This window comes from Chiloscyllium punctatum, chromosome 35, assembly GCF_047496795.1.
Source record: "Chiloscyllium punctatum isolate Juve2018m chromosome 35, sChiPun1.3, whole genome shotgun sequence".
In the NCBI taxonomy this organism is placed as follows: Eukaryota; Metazoa; Chordata; class Chondrichthyes; order Orectolobiformes; family Hemiscylliidae; genus Chiloscyllium; species Chiloscyllium punctatum.
The window spans coordinates 16,389,144-16,406,732 of record NC_092773.1 but is presented as its reverse complement, the minus strand read 5'-3'; the positions used below and the strand labels follow the sequence as shown (position 1 = coordinate 16,406,732).

At 49.8% G+C, this 17,589-nt stretch overlaps 1 protein-coding gene across 6 annotated transcripts in view; it reads left to right on the top strand.

Annotated features, from left to right (window-relative positions):
• The window catches only part of LOC140459705 (fibroblast growth factor receptor 1-like), a 154,510-nt gene extending 137,358 nt beyond the window's left edge, over positions 1–17,152 (top strand). For all 6 annotated transcript variants that reach the window (XM_072554133.1, XM_072554128.1, XM_072554130.1 and 3 more), the window contains 7 exons: positions 409–519; positions 1,821–2,011; positions 2,937–3,059; positions 8,433–8,503; positions 9,518–9,655; positions 13,230–13,335; positions 14,316–17,152. In XM_072554133.1, coding sequence (XP_072410234.1) covers positions 409–519; positions 1,821–2,011; positions 2,937–3,059; positions 8,433–8,503; positions 9,518–9,655; positions 13,230–13,335; positions 14,316–14,492 — 917 coding nt within the window. In that variant the 3' untranslated portion in view covers positions 14,493–17,152. The remainder of the gene's footprint in view (positions 1–408; positions 520–1,820; positions 2,012–2,936; positions 3,060–8,432; positions 8,504–9,517; positions 9,656–13,229; positions 13,336–14,315) is intronic.
• Positions 17,153–17,589: the final 437 nt, after the last annotated feature.

Below are 17,589 nucleotides of genomic sequence, written 5' to 3'. Positions count from 1 at the left end.
GAAGCCATGTTGGAATGGTGGAGCAGCCCTGATTTATCTTACTGTGTTGGACAACTATCCCCTTGTGAAGATTTGAATCACACTCATTAGCTGTGGGGCCACTTGCAGACAGCAACTGAAATCAGGTGAGGGAAACAGGAACCTATTGTCACCTCTGCACAGGAGATAATCACAGTAACATCGGATAAAGCTGCGTATCCAGAACCTAGAGAGATGAACCTTTCCTCAAGGTCAAATCCAAACAACACAGCTTGTTCATATTGGGTGCAGAGAAGGTTACCCTCAGTGTTGTGTTGGCACTAACCTTTTTAATTGAAACCTGGTGGGTCTGTTGGCTGTGCCCCTTGGCTTGTCGCTGGGGGAGGTGCCCGGTGTAATGAGCACTCACATTGCTGCCTTTGTTTCCAGGTGATGCCACCGAGAAGGATCTGTCTGACCTGATCTCCGAGATGGAGATGATGAAGATGATCGGAAAACATAAGAACATTATAAACTTGCTTGGGGCTTGCACTCAGGATGGTGAGTACTGGGTGAAGGGTGAGGCACTCCCTCTGAGACACACTGATCTTGTCATCTTCCTTCATTCACCAGTTCTGTCTCAGCCTCAGTATAGATTTATAACCACTTTGATGGAGCTCTCTGAGAGCCTGACCCAGTACACTGTCCTCCCATCCACTTTCTCAGGCTGCTGTGGTAGGAGCTGATTCCATGGTTCAAACTGATGCCCATGAACGGTGGGTGTGCCCCTGCATGGACACTGTCCAAAACCTCGGACCAACTCCACCCAAGGCCTTTGCCCATCAGTCAGCTCCCTCCCCTCCCACCAACACAAGGCAATTTGCCCACTCTGCTGCACCACTGGCTCAGAGCACCACTGCTGGCATTCACCTCCAACAGCAGCACATTGGAAACATGTGACCTGTATCTCTTGGTGAAGAGGAGAGGTGCAGGGACACGTGGGAATGCTACAAGCCCCAGCTCCACACACCATCCTGCCAAATGCCTTCCTTCAGTGCTGCGGGGTCACAGCACTATGGCTGTACCTGCACCACATGCATTGCCAACAGTGCCACCTTCTCCCGGGCACTCAGTGCTGACCCAGCCATCAACAAATCCCATTTACAATGAGAGTGATGCCGAGCTGTGACAGAGCCTGGCTTCTCCTGGCAGTGAGGAGCTTCAGTCTGTGGGGCAGACACAGTATCTGCAGTAAGCTGCCTGGATCAGGCCCGGTCTGATGTCCATTGAGACAGTGCCACCTACCCTGACAGGGAAGGCATGGGCACCAGTACAAAGCTAGGAGAGAGGGCATTGTGCACCATCTTCAAATTGGCAAAAGGGAAAATCCCCAGAGGGTTGGAAGGTCAGAAGGGATCACACCACAGAAGGATTGGTAAACAGAAGAGGTCAGTTTGCAATAGGAGGGTCAACCAGGGAGACATGGGAGAGGTGAGCACAAAGTGTCAGCGGATGTTCCAGTGGGTGACCAAGGGAACACTGCGCTGTCGAGGGTCTGGTTTTTCTGGTTGGGCCTCCCCCCACACAGACAACATCCCACAAAGGAGCTTGCCCATGGTGCCCTGGGCTGGACCTAGCCCCTTCCCCCGGGAAGACAGACCATGGGGGTGATCATTGTCATGTGACCCTTGATGTCCAATGGCCACCATGTCTGTGTAGGGCACAGTGACTCCACATCACGTCACCCCTCTCAGAGTATTCAACATTGGCCTGACATTGTGGAAGTTGCCATGGAAATGTGGTGCTGTCTTGTCCTTCCTTGGTTTGTGTCGGGGACACTAACTTTGGCCATTTGTCCACAGGCCCTCTGTACGTTATTGTTGAGTTTGCCTCCAAGGGCAACCTTCGTGAATACCTGCGAGCACGCCGTCCCCCTGGAATGGAGTACTGTTACAACCCCAGCCACGTACCCGTCGAGCAGCTCTCCTTCAAAGACTTGGTGTCCTGTGGTTACCAGGTATCCAGAGGCATGGAGTACCTGGCATCGAAAAAGGTGAGGAAGAGGAAAGGGGGGGAAGTCTGTAGAACAGAAAACCTCAGCCACGGGTTCCATAAGCTCAAACACCAGCTTGTGTGGAACATGATCCCATGAGAATGCTAGCACCATCGAGAAGGGCAGAACGACATGGACAGAGCCCTCGCGGTGCCCTTCGGGACTCAGGGAGAGCACAGCTGGGGCCTTCTGAACAGTTTCGGGTCTGTATATGGAGGGAAGGCTGATTCACATTCACACACATGGAGTGTTACAGAGGTTGGAATGATTGTTTCCGGAGGTGGGAAGATTGTTTTCTGTGGAGTAATTCCTCTGCTGTCCTCTGCTGTCTGATGCTTCTGAGGTTTAGGATGGTCTTACGGCAACGTCAGATCCTGAGAGGACTTAACAGGAATAGAGACGGTCCTGTCTCTCGTTCTCTCGCTCTCTCTCTCGTTCTCTCGCTCTCTATCTCTCTCTCACGCTCTCTCTCGCTTGCTCTCTCTCTCTCTCTCTCTCTCTCTCTCTCTCTCTCTCCCCCCACGTCTCCGGAGAATGGGTTGTCCATTTTGGGAAGAGATGAGAAAGCAATTCCCTCCTGATGAATATCTGGATCTCAGGATTGTGAACCCTCATGTGCTGAGAGTATTCCAGGGTCAGAGTTTGACAGCTGTTTTGATGCAGGGAGAAGGGAGGGATATGGGGACAGGCTGGCATCGTGAGCTGAATGAGACTGTGGGCCAGGATTTGGGTGGGGGAGAGCAGCAGATGCCAAGGGTTCGACAGTTTACACCTGCTCCACGATCTGTGTCTTTGTGCATTGATGAAGCCAGGACCTTGGCTATCTGTGTCCAGATACCAGCCCTCACGTTGGGTGGTGAAACACTGGAGGGTGGTGGTGGTTTGGAAGCTGGGCAGATCATGTAATGAGACTTTCTCTCCTCAGTGCATTCACCGGGATTTAGCTGCAAGAAACGTTCTGGTAACTGAGGATAACGTGATGAAAATTGCTGATTTTGGGCTGGCGCGGGATATCCACCACATCGATTACTACAAGAAGACAACCAATGTAAGTGTCTCTGTGCGTCTGTGTCTCTGTGTGAGTGTAAGTGTGTGTCTCTGTCTGTGTGTGTCTGTGTGTTTGTGTCTCTGTCTGTCTGTCAGCAGACAGCAAGCAAAGTTAATAAAACTGTTTAACAAGAAGGAAGAGAACACAAGCTTCCTTGGGTGTTCACATTAGACTCTTCCAACTCGGCACTGTCCTCATGACCTGTCCTACCTGTCCATCTTCCTTCCCACCTATCCGCTCCACTCTCTCCTGTACCTGTACCTTTCCCAATGTCATCTACTCCATCCATTGTACCCAATGTGGTCTCCTCGACATCAGGGAGACAGGACGCCTTCTTGGGGATTGTTTCAGAGAACATCTCTGGGACACCCACACCCACCAACCCCACTGCCCTGTGGCTGAACACTTCAACTCCCCCTCCCACTCCGTGCAGGTCCTGGGCCTCCTCCACCGCCAAACTGTTACCACCCGACGCCTGGAGGAGGAGCGCCTCATATTCCACCTTGGGACCCTGCAACCATATGGGATGAATGTGGATTTCAATAGTTTCCTCATTTCCCCTCTCCCAACATTATCCCAGTCCCAACTCAGCACCACTCTCTGGACCCGTCCATCACTCCCCCCCTTGACCTAGCACCTTCTCCCCCATCTTCATCCACCTATCACTTTCTCACCTACCTTCCCCCACCCCCCCAACCCCACCCCTCCCATTTATCTCTCAGTCCCCCAGCCCACAAGCCTCATTCCGGAGGAAGGGCTTGTGTCCAAAACGTCAATTCTCCTGCTCCTCAGATACTGCCTGACCGGCTGTGCTTTTCCAGCACCACACTCTCAAATCTGAGCTCCAACCCTCAGTTTCAACGAACATGATTGAACTCCATATTGAGTCCTGAAGGCTGCAGGGTGCCCAAGTAGAAACTGAGGTCTGATTCTTCCAGCTGATGCAGAGCTTTGCTGCACTGCAGCAAGCCGAAGACAAAGATATTATCAAGGGAACAAGGTGGTGTGTTCAAGTGGAGGATATTCCTGGAAATACATCCAGGGAAGTTATTTGGGTAGAACTGAGAAATAAGAAAGGGATGATCCCCTTATTGGGATTGTATTATAGACCCCCCAATAGTCAGAGGGAAATTGAGAAACAAACTGGTAAGGAGATCTCAGCTATCTGTAAGAATAATAGGGCGGTTATGGTTGGGGATTTTAACTTTCCAAACATAGACTGGGACTGCCATAGTGTTAAAGGTTTAGATGGAGAGGAATTTCTGAAGTGTGTACATGACAATTTTCTGATTCAGTATGTGGAGGTACCAACTAGAGAAGGTGCAAAACTTGGCCTACTCGTGGGAAATAAGGCAGAACAGGTGACTGAGGTGTCAGTGGGGGAGCACTTTGGGGCCAGCGACCATAATTCTATTAGATTTAAAATAGTGATGGATAGGGATAGACCAGATCTAAAAGTTGAAGTTCTAAATTGGAGAAAGGCCAATTTTGACGGTATTAGGCAAGAACTTTCGAAGCTGATTGGAGGCAGATATTCGCAGGTAAAGGGACGGCTGGAAAATGGGAAGCCTTCAGAATTGAGATAATGAGATCCACAGACAGTACATTCCTTTTTGGGTGAAAGGAAAGTTTGATAGGTATAGGGAATGCTGGATGTCTAAAGAAATTGAGGGTTTGGTTAAGAAAGGGAAGGATGCAGATGTCAGATATAGACAGCAGAGATTGAATGAATCCTTAGAAGAGTATAAAGGAAGTAGGAGTATACTTAAGAGGGAAATCAGGAGGGCAAAAAGGGGACATGAGATAGCTTTGGCAAATAGAATTAAGGAGAATCCAAAGGGATTTTACAAATATATTAAGGACAAAAGGGTAACTAGGGAGAGAATAGTGTCCCTCAAAGATCAGCAAGGCGGCCTTTGTGTGGAGCCACAGATAATGGGGGAGATACTAAATGAATATTTTGCATCAGTATTGACTGTGGAAAAGGATATGGAAGCTATAGACTGTAGGGAAATAGATGGTGACATCTTGAAAAATGTCCAGATTACAGGGGGGGGGGGGGAAGTGCTGGATGTCTTGAAACGGTTAAAGGTGGATAAATCCCCAGGACCTGATCAGGTGTACCCGAGAACTCTGTGGGAAGCTAGAGAAGTGATTGCTGGGCCTCTTGCTGAGATATTTGTATCATCGATAGTCACAGGTGAGGTGCTGGAAGACTGGAGGTTGGCAAACGTGGTGCCACTGTTTAAGAAGGGTGGTAAAGACAAGCCAGGGAACTATAGACCGGTGAGCCTGACCTTGGTTGTGGGCAAGTTGTTGGAGGGAATCCTGAGGGACAGGATGGACATGTATTTGGAAAGGCAAGGACTGATGAGGGATAGTCAACATAGCTTTGTGTGTGGGAAATCATGTCTCACAAACTTGATTGAGTTTTTTGAAGAAGTAACACAAAGAAGATTGATGAGGGCAGAGCAGTAGATGTGATCTATATGGACTTCAGTAAGGCGTTCGACAAGGTTCCCCATGGGAGATTAGCAAGGTTAGATCTCATGGAATACAGGGAGAACTAACCATTTGGATACAGAACTGGCTCAAAGGTAGAAGACAGAGGATGGTGGTGGAGGGTTGTTTTTCAGACTGGAGGCCTGTGACCAGTGGAGCGCCACAAGGATCGGTGCTGGGCCCTCTACTTTTTGTCATTTACATAAATGATTTGGATGCGAGCATAAGAGGTACAGTTAGTAAGTTCGCAGATGACACCAAAATTGGAGGTGTAGTGGACAGCGAAGAGGGTTACCTCAGATTACAACAGGATCTGGACCAGATGGGCCAATGGGCTGAGAAGTGGCAGATGGAGTTTAATTCAGATAAATGCGAGGTGCTGCATTTTGGGAAAACAAATCTTGGCAGGGCTTATACACTTAATGGTAAGGTCCTAGGGAATGTTGCTGAACAAAGAGACCTTGGAGTGCAGGTTCATAGCTCCTTGAAAGTGGAGTCACAGGTAGATAGGATAGTGAAGAAGACATTTGGTATGCTTTCCTTTATTGGTCAGAGTATTGAGTACTGGAGTTGGGAGGTCATGTTGCGGCTGTACAGGACATTGGTTAGGCCACTGCTGGAATATTGCATGCCATTCTGATCTCCTTCCTATCGGAAGGATGTTCTGAAACCTGAAAGGGTTCAGAAATGATTTATAAGGATGTTGCCCCGTTTGGAGGTTTTGAGCTATAGGGAGAGGCTGAATAGGCTGGGGCTGTTTTCCCTGGAGCATCAGAGGATGAGGGGTGACCTTATAGAGATTTATAAAATCATGAGGGGCACGGATAGGGTAAATAGACAAAGTCTCTTCCCTGGGGTGGGGGAGCCCAGAACGAGAGGGCACAGGTTTAGGATGAGAGGGGAAAGATATAAGAGAGACCTAAGGGTCTTTCACGCAGAGGATGGTACGTGTTTGGAATGAGCTGCCAAAGGAAGTGGTGGAGGCTGGTACAATTATAACATGTAAAAGGCATCTGGATGGGTGTATGAATAGGAAGGGTTTGGAGGGATATGGGCCAGGTGCTGGCAGGTGGGACTCGATAGGGTTGGGATATCTGATCGGCATGGAGGGTTGGACCGAAGGGTCTATTTCTGTGCTGTACAGTTGCAGTTAACTGAAAGCTGAGGGTTGTTTTCGCGAGCAGTTGACAGTGCTGACTGTACCTTAATGGACAGGCTTTGTAGAGTCAGGTGGTGAGTTAGCTGCTGCAGGATTCTTCCCCAATGTGTTTATTCAGCATGTGTCATTGAGTTGATCAGGTAGGAAGACCAAGCAGAGGCCCTGAGACAGTCATCTGGTGAGTGGTCACTTGGGGGCTGGGGGGGGCTGACAGGATTGTTATTTTTCCAGCAGTTCAGTCCAGCAGGATGTGGAGCAGAGACTCAGGCACACCCAAAACTAGTCTTCACCTTTTGACTACATGTGCTTTGGGGAAGAGCAGAGGTGCAGAGTCTTTCTCCATGGACTGGGAGAAACGTTCCTGAAAGCCTGGAGCTTGGCTGTAGGTCATGAGGGTGGCACTGGTGGTTGGAAGGTCCATGAAAGCTGGTGGCTTCCACCCAAGACTGGCCAGTGAAGCCGTTGAGTTTTGAGCAACCATTTTGTCGGTAGTTTGTGAAAGGCGGGTGAATAAATCGTTAAGGACAAACACACTCAAAGGAGTGAGAGAAACTGATTGCTCTTTCTCAGGGCTGGTGTAAACTAGATGGGCTGAGTGGCCTCTTGCAGCATCATCATCATCACCATAGAGGAAGACTGGGACATGCCTCAGCTCATCATGCCTGCTTTACGGAGAATTCCACTTTGCAATCCTAATTGTTTGGATCTGGAAGACCACACAGCACAAGAGGAAGTCTCTCGCCACACAGAGCCTCTGCTTGTTCAATGTTGGAGCAATCCTCAGCCAAGCCCAGACCCCCGGCTGTCTCCTCAGGTCCCCTATACCTTGCCCCAGAATCAGTGGGATCTCTCCTCAGGGTTGGAGTTGGCTATGTTCAGTCACGACCTGTCTGCCACGTTCGAATTCCCCACTTTCGTTTGCTATCCATCAAATCCTGAACCCGTCCTCGTTGACCATCCCCCGGACAGTGTCTCGCTGCAGATTGGCTTCCACATGCTTAACCACTTTACTCAAGTCGCAATTCAATCAATGCATGGGTGATTTTTTTTTAATGGCTTCTAACTTTGGCGCAATGTGTAAATGAGAGCAGGTCTCTTTTCCACCCCACCCAAATCCTTTCTCAAGTTTGACAACTTCCATCAGGTCACTGGCTTTGCACAGGAAAAGTGCCCCAGTCTGTTCAACCTGTCCTGATAAGTGGGTCCCAGTTTGACATTTCTAAATCCAGCTTCTCCAATGACCCTGTCTCCTTTTGACATGCTGGACCCCAGCTCTCTGCTGAGGAAGCCAAGAGGGGCATGAGCAAGATTCGATTGACACGTGACATGACCCAAAAGCATTGCGCTTGCCTCTGGTGCTACCTGAAGACCAGGCCTCAATCCGAGGGTGAAGTCAGTGATCATGCACCATGTGCCCAATCCAATCAGAATCTTGCACACACCCCTCCCCAGGCTCTGTTGTCCCACCGTCCGTGCTGAACAGATGGAAACACTAGGCACCCATGGTGGTGGCAGTGGTAGCCTGCTGTCAGACAGGGACATGCTGCTGGGAGCTCGTGTCTCTCCCACTGCTCGCACAGGGTTGGGCCTTTTTGTTGAGATGTATGTTGTTGGGAGAGTGTGTTGTGTTCTCACTCGGTTGTGTTCACATGTTCAAGGTCTCTCACTGCCTTTCTTCACACCTTGTTTAATCCTGCTCACTGGTTTTTCAGGGCCGGCTGCCTGTCAAATGGATGGCCCCTGAAGCTTTGTTTGATCGGGTCTACACACATCAGAGTGACGTGTAAGTAACTGACCCTTACCCTGCCAGCTGGATGAAAGAACAACATTAACAGAAGCTTCCAATCCCTCCCTTCACAGGAACATGATGGCACCCACGTTGACCCTGACTTGGGCGATGCACAAGGCTGAGCAAGAGTAGGGTTAAAGGAGCTAAGACCTTTTATCATTGAAGCAGGCCATTCAGCCCATCAACCCTCTGACAACCCACCCCCCTATCCCTGCATGTCCCATGGTTAACCCACCTAGCCTGCACATTCTGGGCAAGTTCCTCAGACCAGTCCGCCCCGACCTGCACATCTTCGGATTGTGAGAGGAAACGGGAGCACACTCACTCAAACACGGGGAGAATGCACAAACTCCACACAGGCACTCACCTGAGGCTGGATTCAAACCTGGGACCCTGGTGCTGTGAGGCAGCAGTGCTAACCACTCAGCCACCGTGCTGTCCTAAGGAGGATCTTAAAGGAGTTGTGGGGCAAGGGGAAAGGGGGTAGGTTTTGGCACTGAACATAGCGGGGGAAGGGTTGGCTGAGAGAAGCAGGCTCCAGGCCAAACCAGTGGAGCTAGTCAACAGCAGGAGTCAGGCCTGTGGCCTGTTGTTCCTGACTTGCCAAGTGGCTGATATCTCCCAGAGTGGGGGAGGAGTTGGGAAAGGGAGAGTTTGAGATGCAGCATCATGTCTGCCTCCAGAGCCACTGGTAACAGGAGAGAGACTGCAATGAGTGCCCAGCCTATTGCCAGGGAGGAGAATGGTCCAAAGGGGTGAGATTTTGCCAACTGCCTGATTGTCATTGAGGGCCCAACAGCCCATTGTGTACGTGCGTGTCTGTGTGGGTGTGGGTCTGTGTATGTGTGTGTGTCTGTATATGACTCTGTGTGTGTGTGTGTGTGTGTGTGTGTGGGCGCGTGTGTGTGTGTGTGGGCGCGTGCCCTGATATGTTGTGAATCACTGCCCTCTGCAGGGTCTCTGTGAGTTGGTGCTCTGACCAGAAGCTGTTGTTCCTCTCCCCCTTAGCTGGTCCTTTGGTGTGCTGCTCTGGGAGATCTTCACACTGGGCGGCTCACCGTACCCTGGCATTCCTGTCGAGGAGCTCTTTAAGCTGCTGAAGGAGGGACACAGGATGGACAAGCCCTCCAACTGCACCAATGAGCTGTGAGTAAAGAGGACACACTAGGGTATGGCTGGGGTATGTTGCAGAGGGAGCTGGGGATGGAAGCAGTCACCTCCATCCCACCACTTTGGTAATGTCCGAAGGACTCGGCTGGAGGGGACAGCAAGTCTAAACCTAACGTGGTGATCTCCCACCGAGACATGGGCACTGAGACTAACATGGCATTCCAACCTAGAGCCTGTCATCCAGTGAGCAACATCTGTCTCCTGGTCACAAAACGGGGGATAATGGGAGAGAAAGGGCAGCCTGACATGCTGCAAGTCAGATCCTGTGGTTAATGAGGTGAATGGTCCTCTCTGCTCCCCCCCGCCAACCCCGTCTTGTCACACTGTACTGCACAATGGTAAAACAGACAGCCAAGAGCTGCACATTGTTGTATGCCTGCCTTGCTGTTTCAAAACCTCACGGTATTTACAGTGATTCATACCTGAGAATTGAGGGATTCTTTCTGCAGTGCTGCCCATATCCCAGGCCAGCTATGGAGGAAGGCCCTACTGAGCATCACCACCAGCATACAGTGTGGACACCATGCTGTGTCTGCAAGTTCCAGTCACTTTAACTGTTGATCAAGATTGTCAGGAGTGCACTGTGAGTGAGCCTGTCACTGTGATGCAGAACTCTTTGAATGCTACTGACAGTCCGTAGTAAGCCCTCTGTGGAAGAACATTTCACCTGGTTCTGACCATGGCTGGTGTGAACACTCCATACACAGAGTCCTGCTTAGCTCCTGGATGTACTTGCTTGTGGATGTAGGTTTGCTCACTGAGCTGGAAGGTTTGTTTTCAGACGTTTCGTCACCGTACTGGGTGGCATCATCAGTGAGCCTCTGGATGAAACACTGGTGGCATGGCCCACTTTCTACTTATGTGTTTGGATTTGCTTGGGTTGGGTGATGTCATTTCCTGTGGTGATGTAATTTCCCGTTCTTTTTCTCAGGGGGTGGTAAATGGGCTCCAAGTCAATGTGTTTGTTGATAGAGTTCCGGTTGGAATGCCATGCTTCTACGAATTCTTGTTCCTAGAACAAGCCAAAGAGAGACACGCACGAGAATGGATGAGAAAGGATGCAGCAGGATCTACATCATTTGGAAAGTTTTTGTTGGCAAAATGGCAGTTGGAGTTTAGTTCAGACAAGTGTAAGGTGATGCATGTTAGGGGGTCAAATGCAAGAGGAGACTATCCTGGAGATGGCCAGGCACTTAGGTGCACTTAGGTGCACTTGATGTACAGAGAGAGGTCTTAGGGTTCAAGTGCATAGCTCCCTGAAAGTGGCTGTATAGACATTGGTTAGGCCACTGTTGGAATATTGCATGCAATTCTGATCTCCTTCCTATCAGAAAGAGGTTGTGAAACTTGAAAGGGTTCAGAAAAGATTTACAAGGATGTTGTCAGGGTTGGAAGATTTGAGCTATAGGGAGAGGTTGGATAGACCGGGGCTGTTTTCCCCAGAGCTTCAGAGGCTGAGGGGTGGCCTAATCGAGGCTTATAAAATCATGAGGGGCATGGATAGGATAAATAGACAAAATCTTTTCCCCTGGGGTTGGGGAGTCCAGAACTAGAGGGCACAGGTTTAGGGTGAGAGGGGAAAGATATAAAAGAAACCTAAGGGACAGTGTTTTCACACAGAGGGTGGTTCGTGTATGGAATGAGCTGCCAGAGGAAGTGGTGGAGGCTGGTACAATTGCAACATTTAAGAGGCATTTGGATGGGTATCTGAATAGGAAGGGTTTGGAGGGATATGGGCCGGGTGCTGGCAGGTGGGACTAGATTAATTCAAAATATTTGGTCTGCATGAATGAATTGGACTGAAGGGTCTCTTTCTGTGCTGTACAACTGTATGACTCTCGAACAAGTGGATAAGGTCATATGGAAGGTGTATAGTGGGCTCACCTTCATCAATCAGGGCATTGAGTGTCAAATTGGGAAGTGGTGTTCCAGCTGTATAAGACTTCAGTTAGGCCATGTTTGGTATATTGCATACAGCTCTGGGTTACCACACTACCGGAAGGTTCTGGATGCTTTGGAGAGGGTTTTAAAATGGGTGTTGCCTGGATTGAAGTGTATTAGCAATGAGGAGTGGTTGGCTAAGCTTGGGTTGTTTTTGCGAGTGTGTTGGAGGTTAAAGGGCGACCTGATAGGAGTGCTTTTGATACAGCGAACATGAGTTCAAGTCCCACCTCCTCCAGAGGAATATAATAACATCTCTGAGCAGATTGATTAGAAAATACCTACAAAAATCAGGGCACACCTGGCCAGGACGGAGAGTCCAAATCTTTTTCTCTGGGATGGAAATGTCAAATAGCCAGGGGGCAGAGGTTTAACGCGAGAGAGGGAAAGCTTCAAAGAGAGGTGTGAGCAAAGGTTTTGACACAGAGGGTAGTAAGTCCCTGGAACGTACTGCCAGGGGGAGGGGGGGGTGCGTTGGAAAGCAGATATGATGACAACATTTAAGCAGCATTTGGACAGATTCCTGAGCAGGCAGAGAGTAAAGGGATACAGACCATGTGCTGGCAGTTGAGATTAGTTTAGAATGACATCATTGTCGGTACAGGCGTGGTGGGCCAAAGGGTCTGTTCCTGTGCTGTACTGTTCTGTGTTCACTGAGGAAAGTTCCAGTTAAACAGTAAGCTGTTTCTCTCCCGCAGTTAGCAAGCACCGGGTTTTCACAGGACCAGCCCTACTTGGGGAGTGGTGGGAAGGTGGGGTGGGCAGCGCCCTTGTAGTAAACCGCACACCATGCCCCTGGCCAGACCCAACCAGCCAGCTGCCAGGCTCCATCTAGTGATCTGGGACCCCCCTGTATGACCGATCTGTCCCGTAGACGAGGTGCACCAGGCAGGCAGCTGATCACATTGCGGAGATTGATTTGAAATGGTCCTCTGTGCTTCAGAGAGACAAAGCTGGGAGGTAGGGGTGTACTGAGTATTGTGCAGGTGAATAGTGGTTGGAAAGAGGAGGGGCAGCTGATGGTGACATCCCGGGAGCTGCTTTCTGTTTGTGACCAAAGACAGTGCCTGACCCGTCAGCCTGGTCTGCTGTTTACTGAGGTCCCCAGCTCTGTTTGTTCTGATCTGAGATCCACACTGCCTGGTGCAGAGACCTGAGGCAGGGGGCCCTATCAAACTGGACCCCATTCTTTACCAGCTTGATTCCATGACATCACATCGCCTAAGTGCTTTGAAATATTGGTTGTTTTATTCACTGAAGCCAATGAGACACTTGTCTCCTGTCCCCTTCTGTTGTAACTCGGCCCCTTCCTCAAGTCAAATTCTGAAGCACTCACCAAAGGAAATCTCCAGGGTGTTTGCAGTGTTTTGCTTTGAGGAATTAAGGGAATCTTGCTGAGGTGCTGCCTGTGTGGAGGAAGCCCTTTTTTTGAGCACCACCTCCAGAATACTGACCTGTGACTGAACTGAACTCTCTGTTCACTGGCTGCAGTGTTGAGGCTTTGGTAGTCACTCCAAACCAGACGAATGAAGTGGACCTGTGTGGCAGTGGGATCTTGCTTTGCAGGATGGGGTTGACTGGACTGAATGCGCTTCCTCTTCCTGCCCAGATACATGACAATGAGAGACTGCTGGCATGTAATGCCTTCCCAAAGACCCACCTTCAAGCAGCTGGTCGAAGACCTGGACAGGATTCTGGCAATGACTTCCAACCAGGTGAGGCATGGGTTTTGGCTGGGGAGAACCGGGTGCATGAGTGTGAGAGACATTTGGCCTGTACCAGCCCAACTCTCTGCCTGTCCAACACTGATAGACAGAGGAGCTGAGGTGGAACAGCAGCCTCAGTCTGTTGATGAGCATGGGGTGGCATTCGGCCATGTTGGTGAGCATGGGGTGACAGTCGGCCATGTTGGTGAGCATGGGGCGACAGTCGGCCATGTTGGTGAGCACGGGGCGACAGTCGGCCATGTTGGTGAGCACGGGGTGACTGGCCCAGGGCTCTCACTCACATGGGTCATCCACACTGGCCAAGTCAGACACTGGCGATGGCCATAGTGTTTTTACATGAGGAGGGGGGGATAGTCCTCCTGAGGAATGGCTTCAACCTGCCTTATCCTCACTCAGCAGATTCCCAGTGCTTCTAGAAGCTTCTGTTTCCATGCCAGTGGATGGAGCCCACAACAGCAGATAATTTCGGGCTTTGAACTGACTCGCATGTTGTCAGCCATTGTCCCCTCTGGCCTGCCAGGGGCCAGCTATCAGAAAGGAAAGGCCCAAATTCCGAAGTAGCTGCTGGGCGTATTCTGAGGCTGGGAGAACTGAAGTTGCATGTTTTGAAATGCTACTGTATGGCCATAATCCAAACATACAATCACACTGGGCAAAAGAAACAATAATATTTGGCTTTGGGAAGGGAATGTCGAAAGGCAAGTTTTCAGCTGCCTGAGACAGAGTGTTGTAAAGAGCAATCTGAGGAGCTGAATGGGAGAGCTGAGAAAGACCATTTACAAAGAGCTCTTGGAATAGCCTGGATGACGTGTGCTTACAGACCCTTCAGAGTTTGGTTAACTTGGCCGAGCCGACAATCAGGCCTTGCACATTTCTGCTGTCTTGGTGGAGCCTCTCAGTTCCTGGCTAGTCATGGTGTTTATTTGGAGATTGAGCTCATTGCTTATTTTGTCTTGTTGGCTTTGCAGGACTACCTGGACCTGTCTGTCTCCTTGGATCAGTACTCACCCAGCTTCCCGGATACGAGAAGTTCCACATGCTCCTCCGGTGAAGATTCAGTCTTCTCTCATGAGCCTCTGCCAGAGGAACCCTGCCTTCCCAAGTATCCGGGGCACAGTAACGGATGCCTCAAGCGGAAACACTGAGACTGTGACACCCTTGTTCCAGTCCAGCAGAACTCATCGAGCTCGCCATCTTACCCACTGAGTCAAACCTGGTTTCTCTGCACAGCCGTGTGTCGTGGCCTGTGGATGTTTGGACAGTCTTGCCCTCTGAGGCTCCTCCCACAACTGCTGACCAACGTTTGCCAGCTTCTCCTGTTTCGACAAAGCCATGAGCCATTTCCTGAGGTCATCTCAGCCATCCTAAAGCATTCTGGGGGAGGACAGGCAGCAATGGCAGCCTTGAGGAGCTGGACTGTGTTGAGCGGCTTGGCCTCCTTACCCCCTTCTCCCAAAACCCCCATCTCCCCACTCTCCCTCTCCCCCTGGTCTACAGGCCTACAAGAGGCAGCTTCATTCAGACAGATCTGATCAAACTGGTGGACTTGGAGCCAGTGTCGGAGGGATGGTCAACCTCCTGTCACTGGGGAGAAAGGCTCTTCATGGAGTGGAGGACTCGGGGGGGACTTTCGACAAGGACATGGAGGGATCTTCCATTGACCCCAATCTCCCGTGCACTGTCTCGCTGTGGACTACACTGAAGTTGCTGCCTGTTTCTCCCTGTGTCTCAGAGCTGGCGTTCTGGTAGGGGACCAACAGACACTAACTGATGCGTGGAATGCCATGCCTTTTACACTTGGGAACTTCACTCCAACAGGGTGCAGAAGACAGCTCGACTTACTTTGTAAATATAGCCAAATATGTATAAATATAAATATATTTACATGAAATTTTTTTTTTGTAAAGAGAAAAGGTGGTTCCCAGGATATGTACCTGTAGGAGTTAACATATAGATAATCTGTTTGTGTCTTGGCTTTGTTGTTAGCTTGGGCTTTCTGCAGGCTGTCAGTAAAAAAGGGGTTCTGAGATGAGGGCATTCTGGTGATGAATTTGGGATTTGCCATAAATAAAGGAAATATATTGGAGCTGGATCTGTTCGATCATGGGGACATGGGATAGCAGAGAGTTAGATCTGAGTATCAGCCTCTGAATTCACTGGTCGGACTGGAGATCATTGTGGACATTGTGGAATTGGTGTGTTTTCAGTGTTTGGTTTTTCTCTCCCTTGTGGGATATCCCACATGGGAGTTGTGACACCAGCTGAGAAAGTTGGCACTCTGAAACAACAACAGCAACAACAGTTTTCTGTTGCACCTTTCTGAAAAGATATCCCGTTGCCAAGACAGGGGTGTTGGGTCATCCTGTCTGTGCAGCCGAATCACTCGATTTCAACCCTCCCCCCACCTCTCCACTGGGGTCAGGATGTGCCAGTGACAGAGCTAATGCCACACTGCCAACACCAAGAGGGGGTGAGAGCAAGAGGCCAGTAATCTGCCACATTGAGAAATCTGAGGAAACTGGGTGAAGGCCTATCTGACTGGAACAGCCTGTCGCTGCACCCCCCCCCAAATCAGGAGTTTGATGTTCAGTGAAATCCTACCCACCCAATAGTAACCCCTCCCATTGTACAGGGTAGTTGGTATGAAGTTGCTGATGTCAGTGGTTGGGCACGGCACCATGACAATGAAGATTGCCTCCCCCCACAGCCCACTCATGCTGGTTGGCTCCAACAGCATTGCTTCCTGTGAGCAGTAAAAACAAAGCCCACAGTGCGAAAGCAAGTAGTGTGGGCAAACCAGGATGTGTCGCATGAGCAGCAACAGCACTGACTTTGGTCAATACAAGCACTGTGTGCTGCTCTCTCCCAGCTGGTGGGAACATCAGCAAGCCATGTCAGGTTACTGTAGTCACATTGGTCAGTGGCAGGAGAGAGGACTACTCTCCCACCCCCACTTTCTCCTCCTGCTGCCCCTCTGACACCCCCTCAGGAAATGCTGGTTGTGGACAGGTTACAGACCTGTCTGTGAAGCTGCAGTGTCTTGGCAAATGTTCCCACACGAAGCATGAGTCAGACATGACAGCACACAAGGCCATATTGTCTCTGCACTCGCTCTTGGGAATGCCCTTATTCCCATGTCTCCTCACAGACCAACAGCAGCTCCTTTTTGTGAGTGACAATTAAAACCCAGCCTCTCAGGCACAGCCGTATCGACTTGAGTATAAGAAGTTTTTTGTTTTTGCTTTTGCCTTTTGGATATTTTTTTATTTTTTGTAACAGTTATTGTAAGTCTGTGACCTGTCGTTCCCCTTAGCTGTGGAGTCCGCTCTGCTACCACTTGTTGCGTGTTTGGTTTTCCACTCTGACCCCTCAGCCTCTGGGCACACAGTTGTCCTCATTCCACAGAACGGGTTTGACGCAAATCCCCCTACCCTGGAGATTCAGTGTCTTTGAGCCGGTAACATTGATTGCAGGTCTCATCAGACCGTTGCCTTTCCTGTGGGTGAGGGTTGCTCTTGCCACTATGTCCTGTTTGTATCCTGTGCTCTCAAAGTAAACCAGTGTGTGCCAGAGACAGCCTTGCAGCTCACACTCTGGGTGGTCTTTCTCTGCTCTGAGTGAAAAATCACTGAGGGATCACACTTCGAGTTGTGCATGAGTAAACCTGCTTTACCTAATTTATTGTTTTTTTTAAATAAATGATTTTTTTCCCCTCTTTTTATAAATGTTTATGCTGGTTTCAAAGTTGACCTGTAGTTATTCTGATATTTACCATTTTTGTGATTAAATTCCTCATGACATTTCACTTGATGTTGTTGTTCTATCTGTGGCCCTTTCCTTTTGTCCCTTTCTGATGTCCCTCTCTGTGAGTTCTGCATATGATTGAGTTTTCTTGGTGTTTTGCAAATTAATGTTGGTGCAAGGCCTTACTGCCCCTGCCCTGGGACTCTCACTCTGGGCCAACATAGGCAGCTGTAGCCAGGCCTGGGTCCTTCCCAAGAGCTTGAGACCTTGGCCTGACCCCTGCTCTTTAACCTTTGTCTCCTATCCCTTTGGGAGAAGTCCCATCAATGATGGGATATTGGCCTCTGACTGTGTGGACAGGCCACGGGATCTCCCTAAATCCAGCTTTTTGGTATTGCTTAATTAATTTAAGGGTCAAGTGACCAGTGTTTAAATGCAACACAACCTGGACAATTTCCAGGTTTCGACACAAGTGATGTGTTGGCGACACAAGTGCCA